This window comes from Giraffa tippelskirchi, chromosome 5 (genome assembly GCF_054371585.1).
Source record: "Giraffa tippelskirchi isolate mGirTip1 chromosome 5, T2T-mGirTip1v1.2.pri, whole genome shotgun sequence".
Classification (NCBI taxonomy): Eukaryota; Metazoa; Chordata; class Mammalia; order Artiodactyla; family Giraffidae; genus Giraffa; species Giraffa tippelskirchi.
Genome location: NC_137279.1, coordinates 41,566,191 through 41,586,541, shown reverse-complemented (window position 1 = coordinate 41,586,541; position 20,351 = coordinate 41,566,191). Strand labels below are relative to the sequence as shown.

Sequence of the window (20,351 nt, the reverse complement as noted above, 5' to 3'; positions counted from 1 at the left end):
TACCAATCAGTAAGATCATAATATAAGATATTCAAAGCCATAGTTCCAAGTGCTTCCTACTTAAAATTCTTTTAATATGCAAAGTAAAGAAACCAAAGCTTCTGCCCTCACTGCTATGATGATCTGCCCTGCACAAAGTTACTTGGTAAGCAACAGTTCCTTACTACGATCAAACACCGCAGTCCTTTGAATCCACACAGAACAGTCCATGGATGGTTGTCCCACTAATTCTGTGGATGCAGGTAGCACAAGTCCAACTCACCCTGTTCACTTAAGACTGTGAGCAAACTTTCCACCAGTGTCCCAAAAGAATAGGCATCCCGGGCGTGTCCATGGGACGCTGGCAGAGTCGTGAATTCTGGAGACTAAAAGCAGTAAAGACTATTACAACCAGGGGATCTGCTTTAGAAACCATTCCTAATCTTCTCTGAAGCACTTTCTCCCATTTTTGCATTTAGTGTATCCAAAATTAACTACACAGTATCATACACAAATTTATAAGCTCTTAAAATAATTAGTGAATAGAATTTATCAAAGATATTAATAATATTAAATAAGAAGGGGGGAAAAGGCCATAATATATGTTTATGGCTTTCAGAAATATTTCTGACTACAAACTGGAGTAAAAAAAATGATCATCAGCATTATATGCACATATATGTGTAAGTACATAACAAAAACAAAAGTTTCATAAAACAGCTCTTAGTCTTGCTCCCCAAGATGTCCAGTGATACTTTCTATTTTATTCCCTTATTTTTCCCCCTTAAAATGCCAGTCAGGACCCCTAAATTGATTCAAAACCTACAAATCATTGGTTTGAAAGACACTAGTATATATACATAGTACTGCTTTGAATAAACCTGAGTTATTTCAAGTCTTAGGTTTATACTTAAGTTTACTGTTGGGTTTGTGTTTCCTGCAAAGCACACTAAATGTCTTTGGGAATCAAAGTCTATAGTGGTTAAGAACAAATTTAGAAAGAACAAGTGCTTTTGAATTTATTGTTAAATATAATCTTTCTTTACCAGCACCATAATATTAATAATCACTCTTCCTCACATCTTGGAATCCCAACTAACGGCAGATAGGCAGGTGACCAGCTTGGGGGAAGCACAGGAAAGGGCTGGGCTCTTGCTTCCTCAACTCTCATGGCTTCTAGAAAGGTACAAAGGCTTACCATGAAATGGCTATGACGCCCCTACTCAGCTCACACCTCTTATCTTTAAGCACTATCACAGGTGTCTACATGACCAAAATGTAAGTTGAGTTTCAAGAAAAAAGGCTCTCTGCTGTAATAACATGATCAGTCTCAGAAGCCTTCAAGGCCAGAGAAATTAGGAAGTGTCTATGACTTAGCAAAGAGGTGGGCAGAGGAAAGGTTTTTGTTTTTTTTTTTTTTTAAGTTTCATACTCAGTTACACAAAGAAGCCTTCATGACATCTGAAGTGTATCATCTTACCATCTCTTCAGGAGGAATAGATGCTGGGTCTCTTACTGACCGAATACTCCTCAGAAACTAAGAGAAATAAATTAAGGAAAGTAATTCGAGCATATGTTTGATGAACCAATCTCTTACATCAAGTTACAAAAGCAAAGAGCAATCAACAGCAATGAAACCTTCAAACCAATGCTACAGGCTAAATAGATAAATTAAAAATCTTCATCACTGAAAAATGTAGATATAGTGCCTGGTATGGCACAAGACTTAGTGGAAAATAAGTATCAGTTCTCCTTGCTTTTCCTTTGAGCTGGTTTAACAGACACCCTCTGGTGTTCAGAGGCATCTCTGTATCTTATTTATAAGGAAATTAGAAATACTTCTTTCTCATCCTGCATGAAAGTGAAAGTGCAAGTCGCTCAGCTGTGTCTGTTTGCGACCCCATGGACTATCCAGTCCATGGAATTCTCCAGGCCAGAATACTGGAGTGGGTAGCCGTTACCTTCTCCAGGGGATCTCCCCAACCCAGGGATCGAATCCAGATCTCCCACATTGCAAGCAGATTCTTTACCAGCGCTGAGTCACCAGGGAAGACCCTCATCCTACGTAGATATTAACAAATAAAAGACTTCTCTAGCATAGGACAAATCTATCATTAGTCTGCTCTCTGAATCAAGTCAGTCATAAGTTGGTTGCCACATGAGATATGTGAGGACCTTATAAACTAGAGAGACAGAGCCAGCATCCACAGAACAACATTCATCTACTGATTCATCAAAGATTACTTCTCAAGAGCTTGCATGTTCCAAATGCCATCTAGGGCACCAGGAATACAAAACAAATGCAATAAATCCCCGTCCCTGGCCAGGAGCTCATCACCTAAAATGTAAACTAAGAACTTCGATAACCTGCACTGGCTGAGCACCTGGGAAGCCCAGGAGGACTACTCTTGTTGGGCAGGGGACACCTCAGGGAGGGCTTCACAAAGAGGAGACTTAGCCTGATCTAGACTTCAGCGAGACGTCAGCCTCATCCTACATCCTGCAGAGTCCAGGGGAAGAAAGGCGACAGAACGGCACACAAAGGAAAAAGGGGGTGAAGGAGGAGAACCCCGCTGGGCTGCATGGAACAGGATGCAACCAGAGTGGAGCTCAGTACCCAAGTGGCACCTGGAGCTGAAGGAGTTGGTGGAGGGCCTGGGACACCGTAGTACAGAATCTGGGATACACCCCACAGAGGGAATTACACTGATATACTGATTAGCCGGAAGCTGACTTCTGAGAAGAAAGGGATCAATGGGGACAGAAATAACAGAGGAGTGTCTTCATGGTGGAAGGAGCATTTGAGCTGAGCCAGAGCCCCTGAAGGTACACAGGCAACAAAGCCCCTGTGAAACCTGCACACAAGGGAACAGGGGGAGTGAGGTGGAGCCAGAAGCCAGGGAGCCCCCTCATCAGTAAGGAAACCATGGCCTGTGTGTGTGTGTGTGTGTGTGTGTGTGTGTGTGTGTGTGTGTTTAAAGGCTAAGTCTAGAGGCAACATGCAAAATTATGGAAATAAGAAACAAAATAGAGAACAGTAAGACTGCTCAGCTCCGGAGGGAACTCTGTAGACCTCTGCAGACAAAATGACCAGATGGAGCACAGGCAGCAATACCGTAGCCCATGAGGAGTCATGGTGCACAGCCCCTGACACCAGCTCTTAGGACACAGTGTATGACTCTGGAAAACACCAAGTGCCCAGTGAACATGTCTAATGTGCCTAGTGTGTGCCAGGCCCTATTCTAGGTGGATAAAGATACATATACAACACTATCACCCTCAAGCTCAGCCACTGGTGAAGAAGGTAGACACATGGAGGCAATTCCACATTAAACACGCAGTGGTAAGTGCAGGGTTCCTACAGGAGCACAGAGGGTGGGCATTGAATGGAAAATTTGACCAAGCCACTGTACCTCTTTCAGTCTCAAGACACCTTCGCTCTAAAATGAGAAAAGACTAGATGATGCCTAGCCCCTCTGGACAGTAAAATCCTACAACCCTGTGAATGTGAGTATTGACAAAGACGTCAAGTCTCCAAACCTCAGCTCACACTACTGCTGGAGCCAAGTCCCTCAGGGAGAACCGCACACCAAAATGCTATCAGACTCTGACCAACACAGAGGGCCTGGCATCGGGCTTACCTCTGGCGTGGCCTGAGGAACTTTGCAGACTGTTTCCATTCCTCCCAGCTTCCAGTGCCCATCTTCGCTCACAAACACAGACGATATGCAGACATTGTTGTGTGTGAGGTGTCCCTGGGAAGAAAAGAACAGGAAGAAGATTGCCATTCCCATTTTCTGAGTAGAAGTTTTAGAAAACTAAGAACTCATCACCAAAAAAAAAAAAATTACGGCAAGTCTTCCTACTTGTGGCATAATAAACGGAACTACAACTTTAAGAAATGACAAATTCAATGAGCCAGCTTAAGCATTATGAGGTTAGGAAAAAATGAAAAACACAATGGAAAGGCTTATCTCCCCCTGCCCGGTGAGGCAGGTTAATAAAGACACGAAAGCCACCGCACAGACACTGTACATCCTCATCTCCATCAGAGTCGGGAGATACAAGTGTCCTTATAGGTAAATTTACAAGTCTTCTCAGCCTACATGGTGTGCTTCAAATGCCTTTAAAGGAAAAATTTATCTTTGCTCCCATAAGGTTATTGTATTAATTTTCTCCTCTAAATTCTTTCTCACCTACATTCTATCACGAACCCAGATCCACTTCACCTGAAATCTTGTCAGTAGGCATTAAAAAAATTCTGCCTGAAGAAGAGGAAAATGGAATGATAAGGACCACCAGAAATATCCCACAGACCACAGAAGAGCCAAATTTAAAACTATAAAAAAAAAAAAATAGTACAGTCAAATAAATGAGGGAAGAAGAAAACGAGAATGGGGATGAAGTATGTTTTTTTCTCAAACCAGAAATTATTCCAGTAGATAAGTGCATTTTAAATACTCTACCCATCAGATCCAATATGTACACATTTTATATATAAAACACTCCAAGGTATGTATATATTCTTTAAAAGGAAAGCTTAGAATAGTATTAGCGTGTGTTTCTGCTTGAGAAAAAGTAAAGGTGAATCAACACTTAGATGTTTGCTTACGACACACAGAGAGCATCTGGCCTAACACGCTGATCACTGAGGCTGTCTATGGCAAGAAGCAGGGCCCTGGCTTCAAGGACAGGGACTGGTTTCCTTGTCTGCACTCTCATACTATTCAAACTTTTTACCACATTCAAACATTTTTCCAACAGAGAAAATATTCCACTGCAGTGCAGCATTAATAATTCTACTTGTGTGTATCTTAGAAATACTTTTAAGAGACAATAAATTCAAAGTGGTATTTGGAGAGTGTGTCTCCCACTAACAGAAAAAATTTTTTAAAAACACATTAGGATGAGTCAAATGCAAGTGCTTCTAACCTGTAACTGGTGTTTTTTAATCTTGGGAGGCTGCCATAGGCTTTTATACTTCAGAATGTAAATCCCATTACGAAACTAGTAGTTCAATAATACTGTTAAGAAATAGACCACAAATAAACAATACCACTTTATCCCCATAATAGCAAATACTGCAATGGTATTAAGGGGCTGCTTCTCTTTGGTATAACTACTTGAATGGGAAAGGGTGTGTAAAACTCTGCCTCTTTCTAAGAAATGATAATTTCTTTCATTGAAAAAAAAAAATCCTGAAAACAAACAGAAACATGGTCCACACCAGCACTGATGTTATTACACTTTTATCTCATCTTAATAACAAATACCAGCTGTAGATATTTTTAGGTAAAGACTTATCCAAAACTAGAGACAGACTATATAATAAACTGAAATAAAGTTCTATAAATAACTACCCAGGGAAAAAGAACTTGTTGCCTGCTCCACAAACCACGTGTCTGTCTATAGCATCTCATGTGCTGTTTTCCCTCAGGAAGCTTTCTGAAGAGAATAGTAACTTATGATTTCTATAGATACCAAAATTCACAAGCACTACCCCAAACATCAGCCTCCATCTCCCACTCCCAGTCTACATGAAAGGCTGTGAGGCAGACTGTCCAGGTTACTTACTCGGTCGTGAAGGAAGATAAGAGCCAGCAATATGTCATAGATCCCAGCACAGACCTCTGCAGAAGACAGTGTTTCCAAAACCACTTCCAGAGGCTGCACTCGCTCAGTGACGAGATGAATGCCGTCTGCTTCCACAGTGCAAGATAAAAACCTGAGCAAGCACGGGTGACGAAGGGTCTTCAGGTGCTTTAAAAATACAAACAGAAAAGTCGGTAAAGTTAATGACTCAAAACAAGATTAATTATAGTCTCATGTACATTGTAATCAATTCAGAAAATGTATACTTACATTCAAGGTCTTCTCCAGTTTCTTACCTTCCCCACCTAACCCCCAAGTTTCAAATAAGGCAAAGAAAAATCCATGACTTGTTCTGACAGTGTTCGCTTTACCAGCATTTATATTGCTCTACAGAGACTTTCATTTCCATAAGTGTAAGCCCCCAAGAGCCCAGATTTCCAATGATGATTGCTATAAACTCTGAACAAAGCACCGAAAACACCACCTGAGAACTCTGAAAAGTAAACAAGAGCATGTACATTATGGAGGGCAGTCACCCATGGGGTGAGTTTTCTGGTTCGGGGGATGTCCCTTCTCACAGCTATGCACTGAAGGCAGGCCCCAGGTGCAGAGCAGTGCAGCAAAGGTGTCTAAAACTCTAATGGAAACTCTGCCACATCTGTGGCCAGGAGAACTGAAGCAGGTTTGAGTATCAGGAAGCTGTCCCAGAGGAGAGAGAGCCGAGGGAAGAAGAGGAGGCCCCAGTTATCTGCATACCCACACAGGTCTCAGACTAACCGCGGAACCAAATGTGCACAGGACAGACCCAAATTAAATTAGCACAGCAAAGTTTTGAAAAATGAACTTAGGTTTGAACTACCATGCACAGGGTGAGAGGAGAGTAGTAAAAAAAAAAAAAAAGGGAAGCTTGAACCCAAGGGAATTGACTATCTGCAAACGAAAAACATCAACATTCCCCAGAGAATTATAGCAGAACCAAGAGTCTATGCAACAGGGCATTCAAAATGTCCAGGACGCAATCCAAAATCACTCAGAAGACAAAGAATCATGAAAATGTGAAAAAACAGCCAACAAAGACCAATCCCAAGATTGACCAGACACCAGATACTAGAAATTCTCAGAAGGAATCTGAAGCAGCTATCACTACCATTCCCCCCTGGAGATAAAGGAAACAGTTATAAAATAAGTAGAAAGATAGAAGCTCTCAGAAGAGAAATGAATGTTATGTAAAAGAACTAAATGGAAATTTTATAAATTAAAAACATTACAAATAAAAAAATACAATGGATGAACTTAATAACAGAATGATAATGGCAGAGACAAGACTCAGTGAACCTAAAGTTGTTAACCAATCTAAAGAACAAAGAAGAAAAAGTAAAAGAAAAGGTCAGAGCTTCAGAAACCCGGGTGACAATAACAAAAAGTTTAATGCACATAACTGGAGTTCTAGAAAGAAAGAAGAAGAAATAATTGGGACATAAAAAAATATGATGGATGAAAACTCCCAAAATTTGGCCAAATACTTAAATTTACAGATTTCAGAACTTCAATGAACGCTAAATGAGATAAATCAGAGAAAACTACGCCTAAACACATTATGATCAAACTGCTGAAAGTCAAACATCAATTTAAAAATCTTAGAAGTAGCTAGAGAAAAACAACACAGGTGGAGAGAAATAACAAACTGAATGATATTAATTTCTCATAAGAACACAGAATCCGAAAGATAAAGGGAAACTATCTTTAAAGCAATGAAACAAAAAAAAATCATCAAACCTGAATTCTGTATCTAGCAAAAATACCCTTCAGGAAAGAAGGCAAATTAAAAGCATTTTTGATCAAGAAAACAGAAAAGTTGTTGCTAGATGATCTGCTCTACAAAAATGCTAAAGAGTTCAAGCTGAAAAGGAAACACCACCAAAGGGAAACCTGGATCTTCAGGATTGAAAGAAGAGCATCCAAAATAGTAAATATCAGGTTAAAGCTAAAGGTTACATTTTTTTCCCTCTTATTTAAAATATATATGACTATGTAGAGTAAGCACTGTAACACTTGCCTGGTAAGGTTTTCCATGTGTGCGATGTATACGCATGCCTGTGTACCTGTGTGCACATACAGTTAACATACATGTAACAAAAGAACAGCAGGGTTGGAGGCTGGAGACATCTGTGTGATTCTAAGGCTTCTACATTTTATGTGACTGTGGTACAACACTAACCACAATTAGTGGTTAGTATTAACTAACCACAGTTAATAACCATAACTAATTAAAAGTTAGTTATGTATACTGAAGTCCTCAGTGTAACTTTTTAAAAAAAAATAAAGAAATATATAGCCCCCATTCAAGATACATTAAAATAGAATACTAAAAATATTAAAATAATTCACAAGAAGGGAGAACAGAAGAACAAAAATCAGAAGGGGATGAAAAGAAAACAAATGATAAATAATTACATTAAATGTTAAAAAACTAAACACTCCAATTAAGAGTGGATAGAAAAGGAAGATCCAACTATATGCTGCCTATAGAAGACATACTTTAGACATAAAAGTCAGAGATAGGTAAATAAATAGAAAATAAATGAATTTGACAGAAAAGGATATCAGTAAGCAAAAGAAGGCTGACATGGATATATATTCCTATCAGACAAAATATACTTCAAGACAAAGAGTATGGCCAGAGATAAAATGGGACAATCACTTAAAGAATAAAAGGGATAATTCATTAAAAAGACATAACCAATTATAAATGCGTATGTGCATAAGAGCAGAAACTCAAGATACACATGAGGCAAAAATTGGGAAAATGAAAGGGAAAAACAGACAATTTCACAATCATAGTAACAGAGTTGGAGATTTTAAAGCCCCTGTCTCAACAATCAACAGAAAAAAAAAAAAAAAATCAATAGAACTAGCAGAAAATAAACTAAATAAAACCATAGAAAACCTGAAATAATATCAACTACCTGAATCAAACTGAGATTTAGAAAACACTATATCCAACTGCAGAATACACATTCTTTATCTAATGATCAGTTTTCTAGTTAATGAAAAGAGAAAGGCTTTACAGATAGTTGAATATAATTAAGGGGATTAAATATCTGATAAGTAGAAAGGCAAAAAATAAGAAAGCAAGATCAACAAAATTAAACTGTTCATCATGGATCAGGGTACTAATCCATTCAAAACTGTTTTATGATCCAGCACATTATTCAACCATCTTTAAAACTTTTCTCTTTTCATTAACTAACTAGGTATCCCAAGTGGCTTCTTACTTGTTTAAATAAAGGAAGAAAGAATGAAATAAATCTTGCATGATTCTGAATAAGGCACTTAACTTAGCAAAAACCTTGTCACTCCTCTCTGGCATATGTAGTTATGCATAAAATTATGCATAAAGTCACAGGAAAGGTTAGCAGTTAAGAATGAAATAGAAATACTTCTTGATTTAAACTTCTGCTGTTTCAAAGAACAGACGGAATGACAAGATGTACTTGCTAAGTGTAACTAGGGTATTTTCTCAATGAACATCACCTAAAGAGAAAAATGCTTTTATTCTGGTGGAGAAAGGTGACTGCTGTCAAATGAGAGTGATTTGAAACCATTTGTCGCAAAGTTACCAAGTATCGATCACATCTCATTCACTCCACTAGGTACTGGTCTTTAAAAGAGGATTCTGAGTAAGGACCTTTATATTATTAAATATGAGTAGCAGTAGATATTTTGCCGATCTATGCCCACACACAGATGTTAAGTATGTGGCATCCCTACTATTCAGGAATCAGTTAGGACTCAGCCATTCAGAGAATTAATTCAAGACTCAGGGGCTTGACTTTTCATTACCATTCTACCTCGGACTTGCTACTTCACTTTGAAAACAACACAAAGTAGTTCTCAACTGTAGTTTAAATTCACTTGTAAGTTTTTAGACAGGGAGAAAGTTTTACTGTCACTCTGCTAAAGAAATACAACAAAATAACAAGATGCCTAAACCAGTGAGCAAGAATCTTCAGGGAGACACGTTCTTCCTCCTACCCCTAAAATGCAAATTGGAGAAAAAGACAGCTGTCCAATTTGTCTTTAAATGTCCACTGCCTGGAGGTAGGGTCATAAACCAAGAATAAAATGCAGGAAGGTAAAGGGATAAAGAATTCTATGCTGGAAAGCATGCTTTTGGGTACAGGTATACTGAATAGGCACGTGGAAATAATAGATCTGGAGCTCAGACAAGAGGTTTTGACAGATATCTAGAGACAAAAGGATGAGAATGTGAAATCTGAGAACTGTGGTGGGAACTGGCCAAGGGCCAGTGCCACCTGGTGACCCAAACACTCTGAGGGAGGGGTAATACTTCCCAAGTTCTTCTGAGCGGGTGGTTCTTGGAAGCCTTGTAAGAGAACCAGACTTTGATCGTGAGGGGAAGGAAATCATTTTTTTCAAAGCTGACAATGCAGGGAAGTTGATTTACCGGAATGGGGGTTGTAAATAGCATAAAAAAGGCTAAGAGGGAGAGGAACAGAAAGAAAATGTCAGTATAAGGAAGAGCAGTAAAGCATTTCCCAAACAGAATTCAAGCTCCTTTAAACACAGCAATCAGTCCTTCTATTTCTTTCTCATGCCCACACAATGTGGGTTCTCAAATATGTTGACCAACAGCAGCGTGAACCCACCGTGGAATTAGAGCATGTCTCCTAAGGCACTAAACAGAGCACCTACACAGCATCTAAATACCTACTCTGATGTGGCTGCTTGATAGAAAGACACTTAGGAACCGTTCTCTGAGCCTGTACTCACCACGAGGCCCTGACTAAGCACTTACATTATATTATAGCAAACCGTATAGTAACCAAGTTCTGACTTAGGATTTACCACCCCTTACAGGCTATTGGTTAGAAATGAATCATAATCCCACTGAGAAGATTATACTACTGTATCAACAGCTAATGAATTCACGATAAAATAAGAAAGTATGATGGACTTGAAGTATTTCTGATACTGTTTTGTGGCCAAAGGTTATACCTGCATTTCATCTTACTTCAGAGGTTGAACAGTGTGCTAAGATTGCTGCTTTTTATTTACCACGTGGTTAGAAGAGTATAATCACTACCTAACAATGTTTGGCAAAGGAAACACTGTATATCTGCTTGAAATGGTAATCCTACCATTGACAGCTATTAGAAATGTCAGTGGTAGGATTAGGAACCTGACCTTTACAGAAAGTGAAGCAAGCTAATGATGGTACTTCAATATTTCAGGTATCTAGGAAACCAAGTTCCTAAAACCCAATACAATGCCATTCGTTTCTCAAGTACTGTGACCTTCATCTAAACTCCTTATCATTTGTTGCCATTTCAAACTTCTCAGATTCATGGTTCAGGTATTCAAAGCCACATGATAGCCCAAGGAACCTAAGAGACAAGTGTGAACTACTTGAGAAGTCATGGCTCAGAAGAGTACGTGTAGATACCAAGGGCGGAAAAAAATCTTCCTTCTCAAGTTTTGCAATTCCTACAGTGCGGAAGTCGTCCAACACTGCATGAGCTTTGCTTGTTTCCTTTGAAACTCTTATGATCTGGGTGTTCAATTTCCATGCTACATACACCATAAAGATTAACATAATTTAAAAAATCTTATGGTCTTATAAATGATTATAAATTTCTAGTACTTCACTAGTAATAGTCAATTGTTGTTTTTTAAAATGTGCAATCTTATTAGATAAAAATAACAGGAAGTATGTCAGATATTAACTGCACCTAAGCAAAAGACAGGGAGGCAAGGCATTGCATCTTTTGTACAATCACAATAAAAGATTATTATCAATCCCAGATGGGATGGAAAAGAGACAAATGTGTGGTCTTCCCAAAAAACACAATTACTTAGTGATACAACAGCCAGCTACACTTTTTATCAGAGCACATTAATGGAAAATGCATTCTGAGTAAAACATTTTCCTTAGGAACCATCTTACAACTGTTAATCTCAAGGCTGATCAGAGACATCAAATAATGAATTGGTGTGATAGACAAAATGCCTAAATTATATTCCTAACACTACATATTATAATATAGCCCTTTATAATCATTAACAAGGTATAAGCCATTTAAACACATCTATGAAATATAGGACTTCCCTGGTGGTTCAGACAATAAAGAATCTCCCTACAGTCCTGGAGACCCAGGTTTGATCCCTGAGTCAGGAAGATCCCCTGGAGAAGGAAATGGCAACCCACTCCAGTATTCTTGCCAGAAGAATTCCATGGACAGAGGAACCTGATGGGCTACAGTCCATGGGGTCACAAAGAGTCAGACACTGAGTGACCAACACTTATGAAATATATATCAATGTTTCATTCTTATTGTTAGTACAAAGTGACTCAAGGTAATACAGTTCATAACTCCTAACAAAATAAAGATACTGAATCAATCTGAAAGGCCTTTCTTTTTTAGAACCTTCCTGAAGATAATCTGAATGCCTGAATATCCAAGGAAATGGCTAACTAGCCAAAGAAATATCAGCTAATATTTTTCTTTTCTCTAATCTGAAAAGATACTTAGGGCTATTTTCTTGAATTATATTCTAAGGTGGAGTCATTTTTTCTAATGACAGCCCAGGATCCCCTGACAGCAGGTCAGCCAGCTCGCTAGCCCACTGGCACCCTTCACAAAAGCAGCAATTAGGAGGCCTGAGGTGGGGGGAACTTTTACGTAATAATAAAACTGAAGCTGCCAGAAGTTAATGCTCTAAGGTCCCTCGGCAAGAAGTAGGGCCCAGGTCACAGTCTTTCTGGGGCATCCCATCCCACATTCCAGTTTCACATTCCTTTCAGGAGCACCACAACCACTGCCTCAGGAAAGGAAAAAACAGCAGTTACAGTTCCCTAAAATATATAATTTCCAGGTCCATCCCATCATCAGCACACCAATTAAAATGTTGTCCATACTTACAGCATTTTTGCTAAGCTAGAATTAAGTCCCTTTATCTTCTGTGAGCTATGTAAAATCCCCTCCCAAACTTTCTCACTAAAAAAATACAATATGATGAGAAGAGCTATTACGCTGAGTTGCATAAAGCTTTTGGCTTATCTATGGTACTTGACCTCATGATGCAAGCTGGTGACGTTCCCATCAAGAAAGGACAACTGTATTTTCAAAGGCCATGAATGAAAATATTACTATGACCTACCCCCTTGGAACTTTATTAATTTCATGATTTTTTTTTTTAATATGAAACAAGAAGACAGTAAAAAGTACTAGCTATTAGGTAGTCACCTATGAAGGTACCTTGGCAGCTTTATTAACCTTATCTTCGTTTTCTCTCTTATACACAAAAACTGAAGCGAGTTTGCCATCTTGCAATACAGCAGGGTAGACAGCAAGTCCGGAGGGTAAAGTGAATGGCGGCTCCTTCAGGGCATAGCTCTTCAAAGCGCTGTTCTCTGAGCCCATCCCTTATTCGGTGAGACAGGGGTACTGCAGCTCCTTCTCAAAGCCAAGCAGACCTGAAAGCAAACAGAACACATTTCCAAATGCTGAGTATCTGAGCTATGAGCCAGAGACAGCCAAGTAACCAGACCCAGGCACTCCGTTGTAGGAACTCCAACCACTGCCTACAATCCTCATAAACTAGGCCATTTGACAACAAAAACAGTCAATGTTCAGCAAGTTACCTGCAAGGCTTGACAATGAACAAGTAACAGCTCTAGAAAAAATGCACTTAACCAAACAGACACATGCAGTTACTGTCGTTCCCAACCCCCACTGCACACACAGAACTTCCAGAGGAAAAGCGATCCGATACAGAGTAAGGGCTCTCTGGCTCCCTAACCCACTTATATCCAGTCTCACAGAGGAAAGTGCTGCAAAACTTGATCATTCAAAAATGATAAACTTCTGGATGTCTAAAACAACTTACAATTATATGGAGAACATTACAAACTGGAGAATATTTCTAAAAATGTTGAAAAACATGTTAACAAATGGAAAGCTTGTATAAACCAAGAAAACATTAAAACACCAGCAGAATAATGGGAAACAAATAACTCATTGAACACAAATGACAACAAATGTAAGAAAAAATACAATCCCATAACTGCTCTCCAAAGTATGCTACAAGGGGGAAAAAGCAAAACTGTATAATCCCAAACATTAAAAAGACATGAGATTCTAGAAAGTGCAAACTTTTCTATAAGGACAGAAAACAGGTAAGTGGTTGCCTGGGGTGAGACTAGTTAGAGGAACCATGGGAGATGACAGGAATACAATGGGGTATAAGGAAACTTTGGGGGGAATGGATATATTCAGTATACCTTGATTATGATTATAGCGATGAGTGATCTACTGCTATAGCTACACACACACACACACAAACACTTGAAAGATGTGTTAAGTATTAACAGGTTTGTTGTGGATGTCAGATCATGGATGATTCACATACATGAATGTGAATATATGTGAATTCACATTCTGTGTTCATCACAAACACAGACATACATTTGCCTGCACCTCCCAACTGTTCCACAATAAGAGCATATCTTTCAAGGATACAAACTCCTGTGGTTACAACAGACAATGCACAGAGGTTCAGCAGTATTGGTGGAGCAGCAAAGGGCTTACTGTGTGCACAGGTGCCTACTGTGACTGCGTTTACACTATAAAGGGAGCCATCATCACAAGGTTCCAACAAGAACTGCCACTTCAGAACTGCCAGGTCACACGATTTACCCAGAAAGAGCCAACAGCCTGAATATTTATGTGGAAATTTCCATATTTTTCAACATTGGCTCCAACATTTTTAAACCTGTATAGGCCAAACAACACGTCTGAAAAGTTTATGGCAGTCAGTTTTTAGTTCTGGCTTTACCATAACTTTAAAAATACAAGATAAAAAAGTTCTTACTAACTCTGGCAGCGTGGGAAGCAAGTTGTGAGCTCTAAGTAACAGCCAAAAATTCTAGGTGGACTTTTAAAAAAGTAACTTTAAAGTCTTCATCCTTTGGGTAAATATAAACCTAAGAATCATTATACATAGACCCTCTACTTGGGATTTTTTTCCCCTACTTTGGTAAAGTTCCATTTAACACTGACTAGGTTATCAGAGTATGTAATAATGCTTAAAACACAACCCCCAACCAAAGAATTTCAAAGGGCTACAAACCTACATATAAACCTGAGTAAGGATTATAACATGTATAAGGGCTAAAGTTATCTAAAACTGATGTTTTTTTAAAACCCAAGAATGTTTCTGAGGATAAGAACTAAGCTGGCTTTGTAACAAATCCAGTGAGCTCCTACCTACCAATTTATCTTTCCTAAGAATGATAGAGGCAAAAAAAATAAATAACCCCCCAAACAAACAAAAAAATACCCCAAATGACAAGAAACAGTATTAAAAAGTATCTCAACAACAGCTGACCCTTTAAAATCACAGGAAATTAGGGGCACCCATACCCTCTTGGTCAAAAACCTGAGCATAACTTTACAGTTGACCCTGCCTATCTGCAGTCCCACATCCGTGGATTCAACCAACAAAGGGGACCCGACCAACCACAGATCAGGAAGTACCGTAGTACACATTTACTGAGCGTGTAAACGGACCTGTGCGGCTCAACCCATGTTGTTCAAGGGTCATCTGTGCATGTAACGTTCACCTTTCTACTGGGACAACAAATAAAACTGGCATTTATGTAGGACCTTGGAGGAAAAAAGCAACGACTATTAATTCCCGTTTTGGAGATGGTGCGGTGCCTGCCCAGCCTCTGGCAACCCCCCCTCCCCACCCCTCATGGGAGCCTCACGTTTAGCACTTGGATCTTGCACCCCTCCTCTTGGGCACCGTTATTTATGGGTCAGATGACACCCTGAGCCAAAGGGCAGTCAAATCACACATGAGCCGTCTCCAGGACCCATGACCTGAAGGAAGAGCTAAGCTGGACAATCACTGTCTGCCCCAGGAATCTGAATGAACAAGAGACATTTCTATTAGCAGCACAACTGAAGGTTAAAAGGATGCCACAAGGCAGAGTCAGGGCTGTGGTAAGCCGAAGCCATGGAAATGAAGAAATTGGGCAAGTACAGAAGCAGCTGGCTGGCAGCATCAGAAGGAAAAGCGAGCACTGGGAGAATAACTTAGAGAGGTACAGTACTACTCCAATTCGAGGCTACAGGAAACCCAGCTTCTAGTCCACTGCCTCACTGCCACCCTTACAATCGGTGGTGGGGAGGGGGGAAGAGCAGGATGCCAAGGACACGTGAGGTGGCCCAAATGGGTCCATGTTCCTTGAAACTAACTGCCATTTCATAAGCAGAACTTTTAACTCCTCCTATCTGAAAAGCAAGTCAGACTAGAGGAATAAGCTAGAGAGGTGCTACTTTCAAAAGTAGCATCTGAAGTTAATCTAACTTCCTTCTCTCTCTTAGCCACAAAATACAGCTTTCCAAAATCTACATGTAAGGAACTGCTACAAGAAAATAACCTCGGTAGAAAATATTCATGCCGTTCACTTAGTTTTAATATTAGTCTCCAGAGGTGATAAAGTGGTCATAAGAGTTCAGCGGGGACTCGGGCTGAAGGAATGGCCATCAGCAGAGGCACAACAATAGACATTTAATAAACTTGGTCATTTCTCAATAGCAAAACACTTTCTTATGGGGATACAGGGCCTTACAACACCTGTTAACCTTCCATTTAATGTTATGGATTCCACTATAAGATCACTAATAATTCAGGGTTCCAAAAGCTCTAGGAAGATGTTACAACTGGGTTTTATTTGGGTCCATGACCTCAAGAAATACTACCTGAAACTTTAAAGGACTGAACCCTTTCCTTGTAAGAACTCAAAAGGATGACATTTTATTAGTTTGAAAGCATGATTAATGTTGACAGCAGTCTACTGATACCACCCTGCAGAACTTACAGTAGTTGGATTACAGCCTACTTTCAGTAAAAACTTCATTAGTTAGTGTTAATCACTCAGTGGTGTCTGACTCTTTGCCAGCCCATGGACTTAGCCCACCAGGTTCCTCTGTCCATAGAATTCTCCAGGCAAGAATACTGGAGTGGATTGCCATTTCCTTCTCCAGGGGATATTCCCAACCCAGGGATCGAACCCGGTCTCCTGCATTGCAGGAAGATTCAATACCATCTAAGCCACCTATTGAGAAATAAGTATTAGGAGGGAAATAAAAAGATGCGCTGTTGACTGCAATTTGCATATGTCTTAAAAGCAGTAATTCTTAATTTGTAGCTTCACAATTCTGTATCGTAAGAGGCACAAAAACCGTTGCTATAAACAACACTTTAAAAATGACAATTCAGCTAAAATGGACTTACTGAAATGTAATACTGGTAAACAAGAACACCTGGACTTCCAAAATGCTCTTTTTTGTTTTGAAGAGTAAAGGGGAAAGCACCAAATCATTTAACTTTGAAATGAAAAAGTCACAAAAAGGCAGAAAAAGATATTCTAATATTAGCATAGGTATTTTTCAGAATTTACCACCTGGTGGCTCAGCTGGTAAAGAACCCGCTTGCCAAAGCAGGAGACCAAGAGACACAGACTCCATCTCTGGGCCGGCAAGTCCCCTGGAGAAGGAAATGTCAACCCATTTCCAAGCTCCAGTATTCTTGTCTGGAAACTTCCATGGTCAAAGGAGCCTGGTGGGTTACAGTCGATGGGGTCGCAGCGTTGGACACGTCTGATCTCCCGCGCGCGCACACACACACTAAAATAAAATACTGGGTAGACAGTTTCTGACTTGTATAGGTATCATCGTCTTCTCTTTAAAATGTCGTTCACCTATCGTCCTTCATTCTTTTACTTCCTTGGGCAGCACATCAAGTTTCTGGGCCACCTGTGGGATTAAAAGTCTTTGTCTATGTTACTGGGCAACTCATACACTAAACTAAGAAATGAGTGTTCTTTGGGGAACTCGCTCTCCTCAAGTAATTGGGATGATCGTGCTCCCTCAGTTTGGAAGTTCCAACGATAAGGTTTTCCATTGAGAGTTCAAAGGACATCTGGTATTGATCGGTATTTTGTTATCTGGTGATAACATTACTTGAGGCCCTTCGCTTTGATCTGTTTCACGTATACATTCTCTATAATGAACTCAGTCCAGCAATATATAATGAAGCCTTTGCGTACCTAAAGAACTAAGTATGATTTCAGCTAAGGCACGGGATGTTTTGGGGGTATGCGCACGGGTCCTTAAAAACAACAGGAACAGGGATTCCAAAATTCAGGACCCAACTGAGTATTCGCACGGTTTCCTATATTGTTTCACCTTTAATCTAAACAAAATGCACTACCCAGAGACAAGAGCCAGCGGGGCCTCTGGGGCCCCGCACCAGCCTCTGATCGAGAACGAAGGCAGCATCCCAGGGCGGGCACGAACCCAGGCTCCCGCGGCTCGGCCCCAAGCGCCCGGCACCTTCCCTCCTTGCCGTGCACACTCGCCCTTCCGGGGGCCAGGAGGGCAGCCAGGGAGCGGAGCCTGGGGGTCGGCGGGGATCTGACAGCGACTCCTCGGTTCGCTGAGAAGCAGGTGCGGCGATTCCGCTTCGCTGGCCGCTCACCTTCCACACCTGCCCGCGAGGCCGGGCTCAGCGGCTCCCTCCCAGCGCCCCACCGGGCGGGGGTCGTCCACGACGCCCAGATTAGCAGGGGGCCCTGCAGTGAGCATAGGGAGGCTGCGCAAAGGCGGCAAGCAGCGCTCAACCGGCAGCGGTGCCGCGCCAAGCTCGCCCCCGCGCGGGCCCCAAGCGCGGACCCGCGAGCGGGGCGCGCGCCCCCCGCCTCGCTCCCGGCCTGGGCCGGCCCCCTCCCCGGCGGCCCAGGCCCGCACTGACGCAGGACGCTGCCGGCGGCTCCCTGTTACCTGCGGGTGGGCGGTGGGGGAGGCGGCCAAGGGTCTTAGCTCCGGTCCCCTCTTCGCCCCGTGTTGACACCAACCACCCTCGCCTCCCCCGTGACGCTCTGGCCACTACACCCACAATCTTCTGAGTCTGGTCTCTCCGGCACCATAGAGACGGGTCCGGAAGCCGGAAAGAATGCCGGCCTTCGGACCTCCAACGCCACCACGAGGGCGAAAGAACCCGGAACCGAGATAGAGCGGCCGCGCAGGTGTTTATCAGGCCGGTGCCATCTTGAGTGTGGGCGCCAGTGCAGGCCCACGGCTCACTCTCTGCCCCTAGTCTCCTAGTTGGTCTGTGAAGATGTCTCTTCTCTTCGACTCTGACTTAAACGTGAAAGTCAACCTTGGTTTTAATTTTCAGCCTTTTAACCGCACGTCTTAACTGGATTTCCGCCCGAATCAAAAATGGCCGCTGGCGGCCTCTAACAAATAGAAAAGGGGCGGGACGGAGAAGAGGCGTACTGTGGAAATTGGCGAGGACTTTTAGGAAAGTGACGTGGCTAACCCCGCAGCTCTGATTGGCTGTGCTACGTGGGCCGAAGTCCTGAGAATCCCCGGTTAAAGCTGGCAGAGGTGGAAATGATTCCAGCTGAAGCCGTTTCAAATAGAGAATCTGAAGTTACGCTTAAATCAGCGGGGAGTGAAATTGGGATTATTAATAGTGTTTGTGGGTCCCTGGGTCAGGAAGATCCCTAGGAGAAGGAAACGGCAACCCACTCCAGTATTCTTGCCTGGAAAATCCGTGGCCCCTGGGATTGGATAGAATCGGACACGACTGGGCTCGCGCGCACACATCCATTATTAATACTGATAGTTTCTACTTAATAGGGTCTTGTGAAAATAAAGTGAATAAACGTGATATTTTTAGAACTAGCTGACTCAAACCCAGTATATTCTCTCTGTTATCTTACACATGATCTCAGTCATCGCTACTATTTAATACTTTTACAACCTCACAGTTGACATAAATCATTCAATCACCTAAAAGTTTTAAATTCTTTCTGGCTTATTACAGTATGGATAAGGACCCCACAGTTTCTTCACCAGATTAAGTGAGTGAAAGCAAATATCAAACCAAATTTGTCTCTTGTTCAGAAATGAATATTTATTAGAAAGCAGGCACAGTTAGTATTTAATCTGTCTTATTAGCTGACTGAAAGTGGTGCTCTCCATCCTAGGACAGCACTGTCTTATAAAAATAGAATTTGAGCCACAAATGTATTTTTAAGTTTTCTAGGAGCCGTATCTGAAATAGTAAAAAGAGGGGCTTCCCTGGCAGTCCAGTGATTAAAACTCTTACCTCCCTCAACCACAGACATCTTGCACCATGTTGTAAAGAATATTGGCCTGCTTTGTAAACTGTAAACACTATACAAATGTTATAGAACTTACAAGCTTATGTTACAGACTATGTGTATCTCATAGATATTTAAGACACACCTTTCTGAGCCATGCACTATGCTAATCGGTAAGAAAAGAAGATAACAGTCATTACAGAAAAGTGTGTTCTTTGAGGGGCCCAAATTAAACTTTTTAAGTGATTGAGGTGGTGGTGCTAGTAGCTTAGTGCTAGGAACGTTATTTTGTTTTTTGAAGTGTCTGTCCCAGCACCAACAAATAAGTTTCAAACTACTGTGTGTGAAGCTGGGTATGAGCTAAACGACTTTACACTCCCCTGGTTACTCTCATGCTTTTCTGACAGTTGCCCTTTGTTCATTTAGTTAGTCAACATATACTTTATAATGCTCACTATATGCCAACCTCTGCTCTAGAGACTGGGGAAACATCCTGGCAAACAAAACAAGATAAATTTCCTGCTTCTACAGACCTCACATCCTGGAGGGGCGGTGTGGGGTGGGGGGTGGGGCT

General features: G+C 41.2%; 1 protein-coding gene across 19 annotated transcripts in view; it reads right to left on the bottom strand.

Moving 5' to 3' along the window:
• SCYL3 (SCY1 like pseudokinase 3) overlaps positions 1–18,569 on the bottom strand; it is a 41,187-nt gene extending 22,618 nt beyond the window's left edge. For 2 of the 19 annotated variants that reach the window (XM_081489554.1, XM_081489559.1), the window contains exons 1-7: positions 18,447–18,569; positions 17,325–17,420; positions 12,852–13,069; positions 5,554–5,739; positions 3,621–3,734; positions 1,460–1,516; positions 263–365 (exon numbers count right to left, since the gene is read on the bottom strand). In XM_081489554.1, coding sequence (XP_081345680.1) covers positions 263–365; positions 1,460–1,516; positions 3,621–3,734; positions 5,554–5,739; positions 12,852–13,016 — 625 coding nt within the window. In that variant the 5' untranslated portion in view covers positions 13,017–13,069; positions 17,325–17,420; positions 18,447–18,569. Of the gene's footprint in view, positions 1–262; positions 366–1,459; positions 1,517–3,620; positions 3,735–4,175; positions 4,245–5,553; positions 5,740–12,839; positions 13,070–17,324; positions 17,421–18,144; positions 18,303–18,446 lie in introns of those variants that run through there. The other 17 variants (XM_081489555.1, XM_081489560.1, XM_081489552.1 and 14 more) reach the window with 14 other exon arrangements.
• Between the last annotated feature and the right edge of the window lie 1,782 nt (positions 18,570–20,351).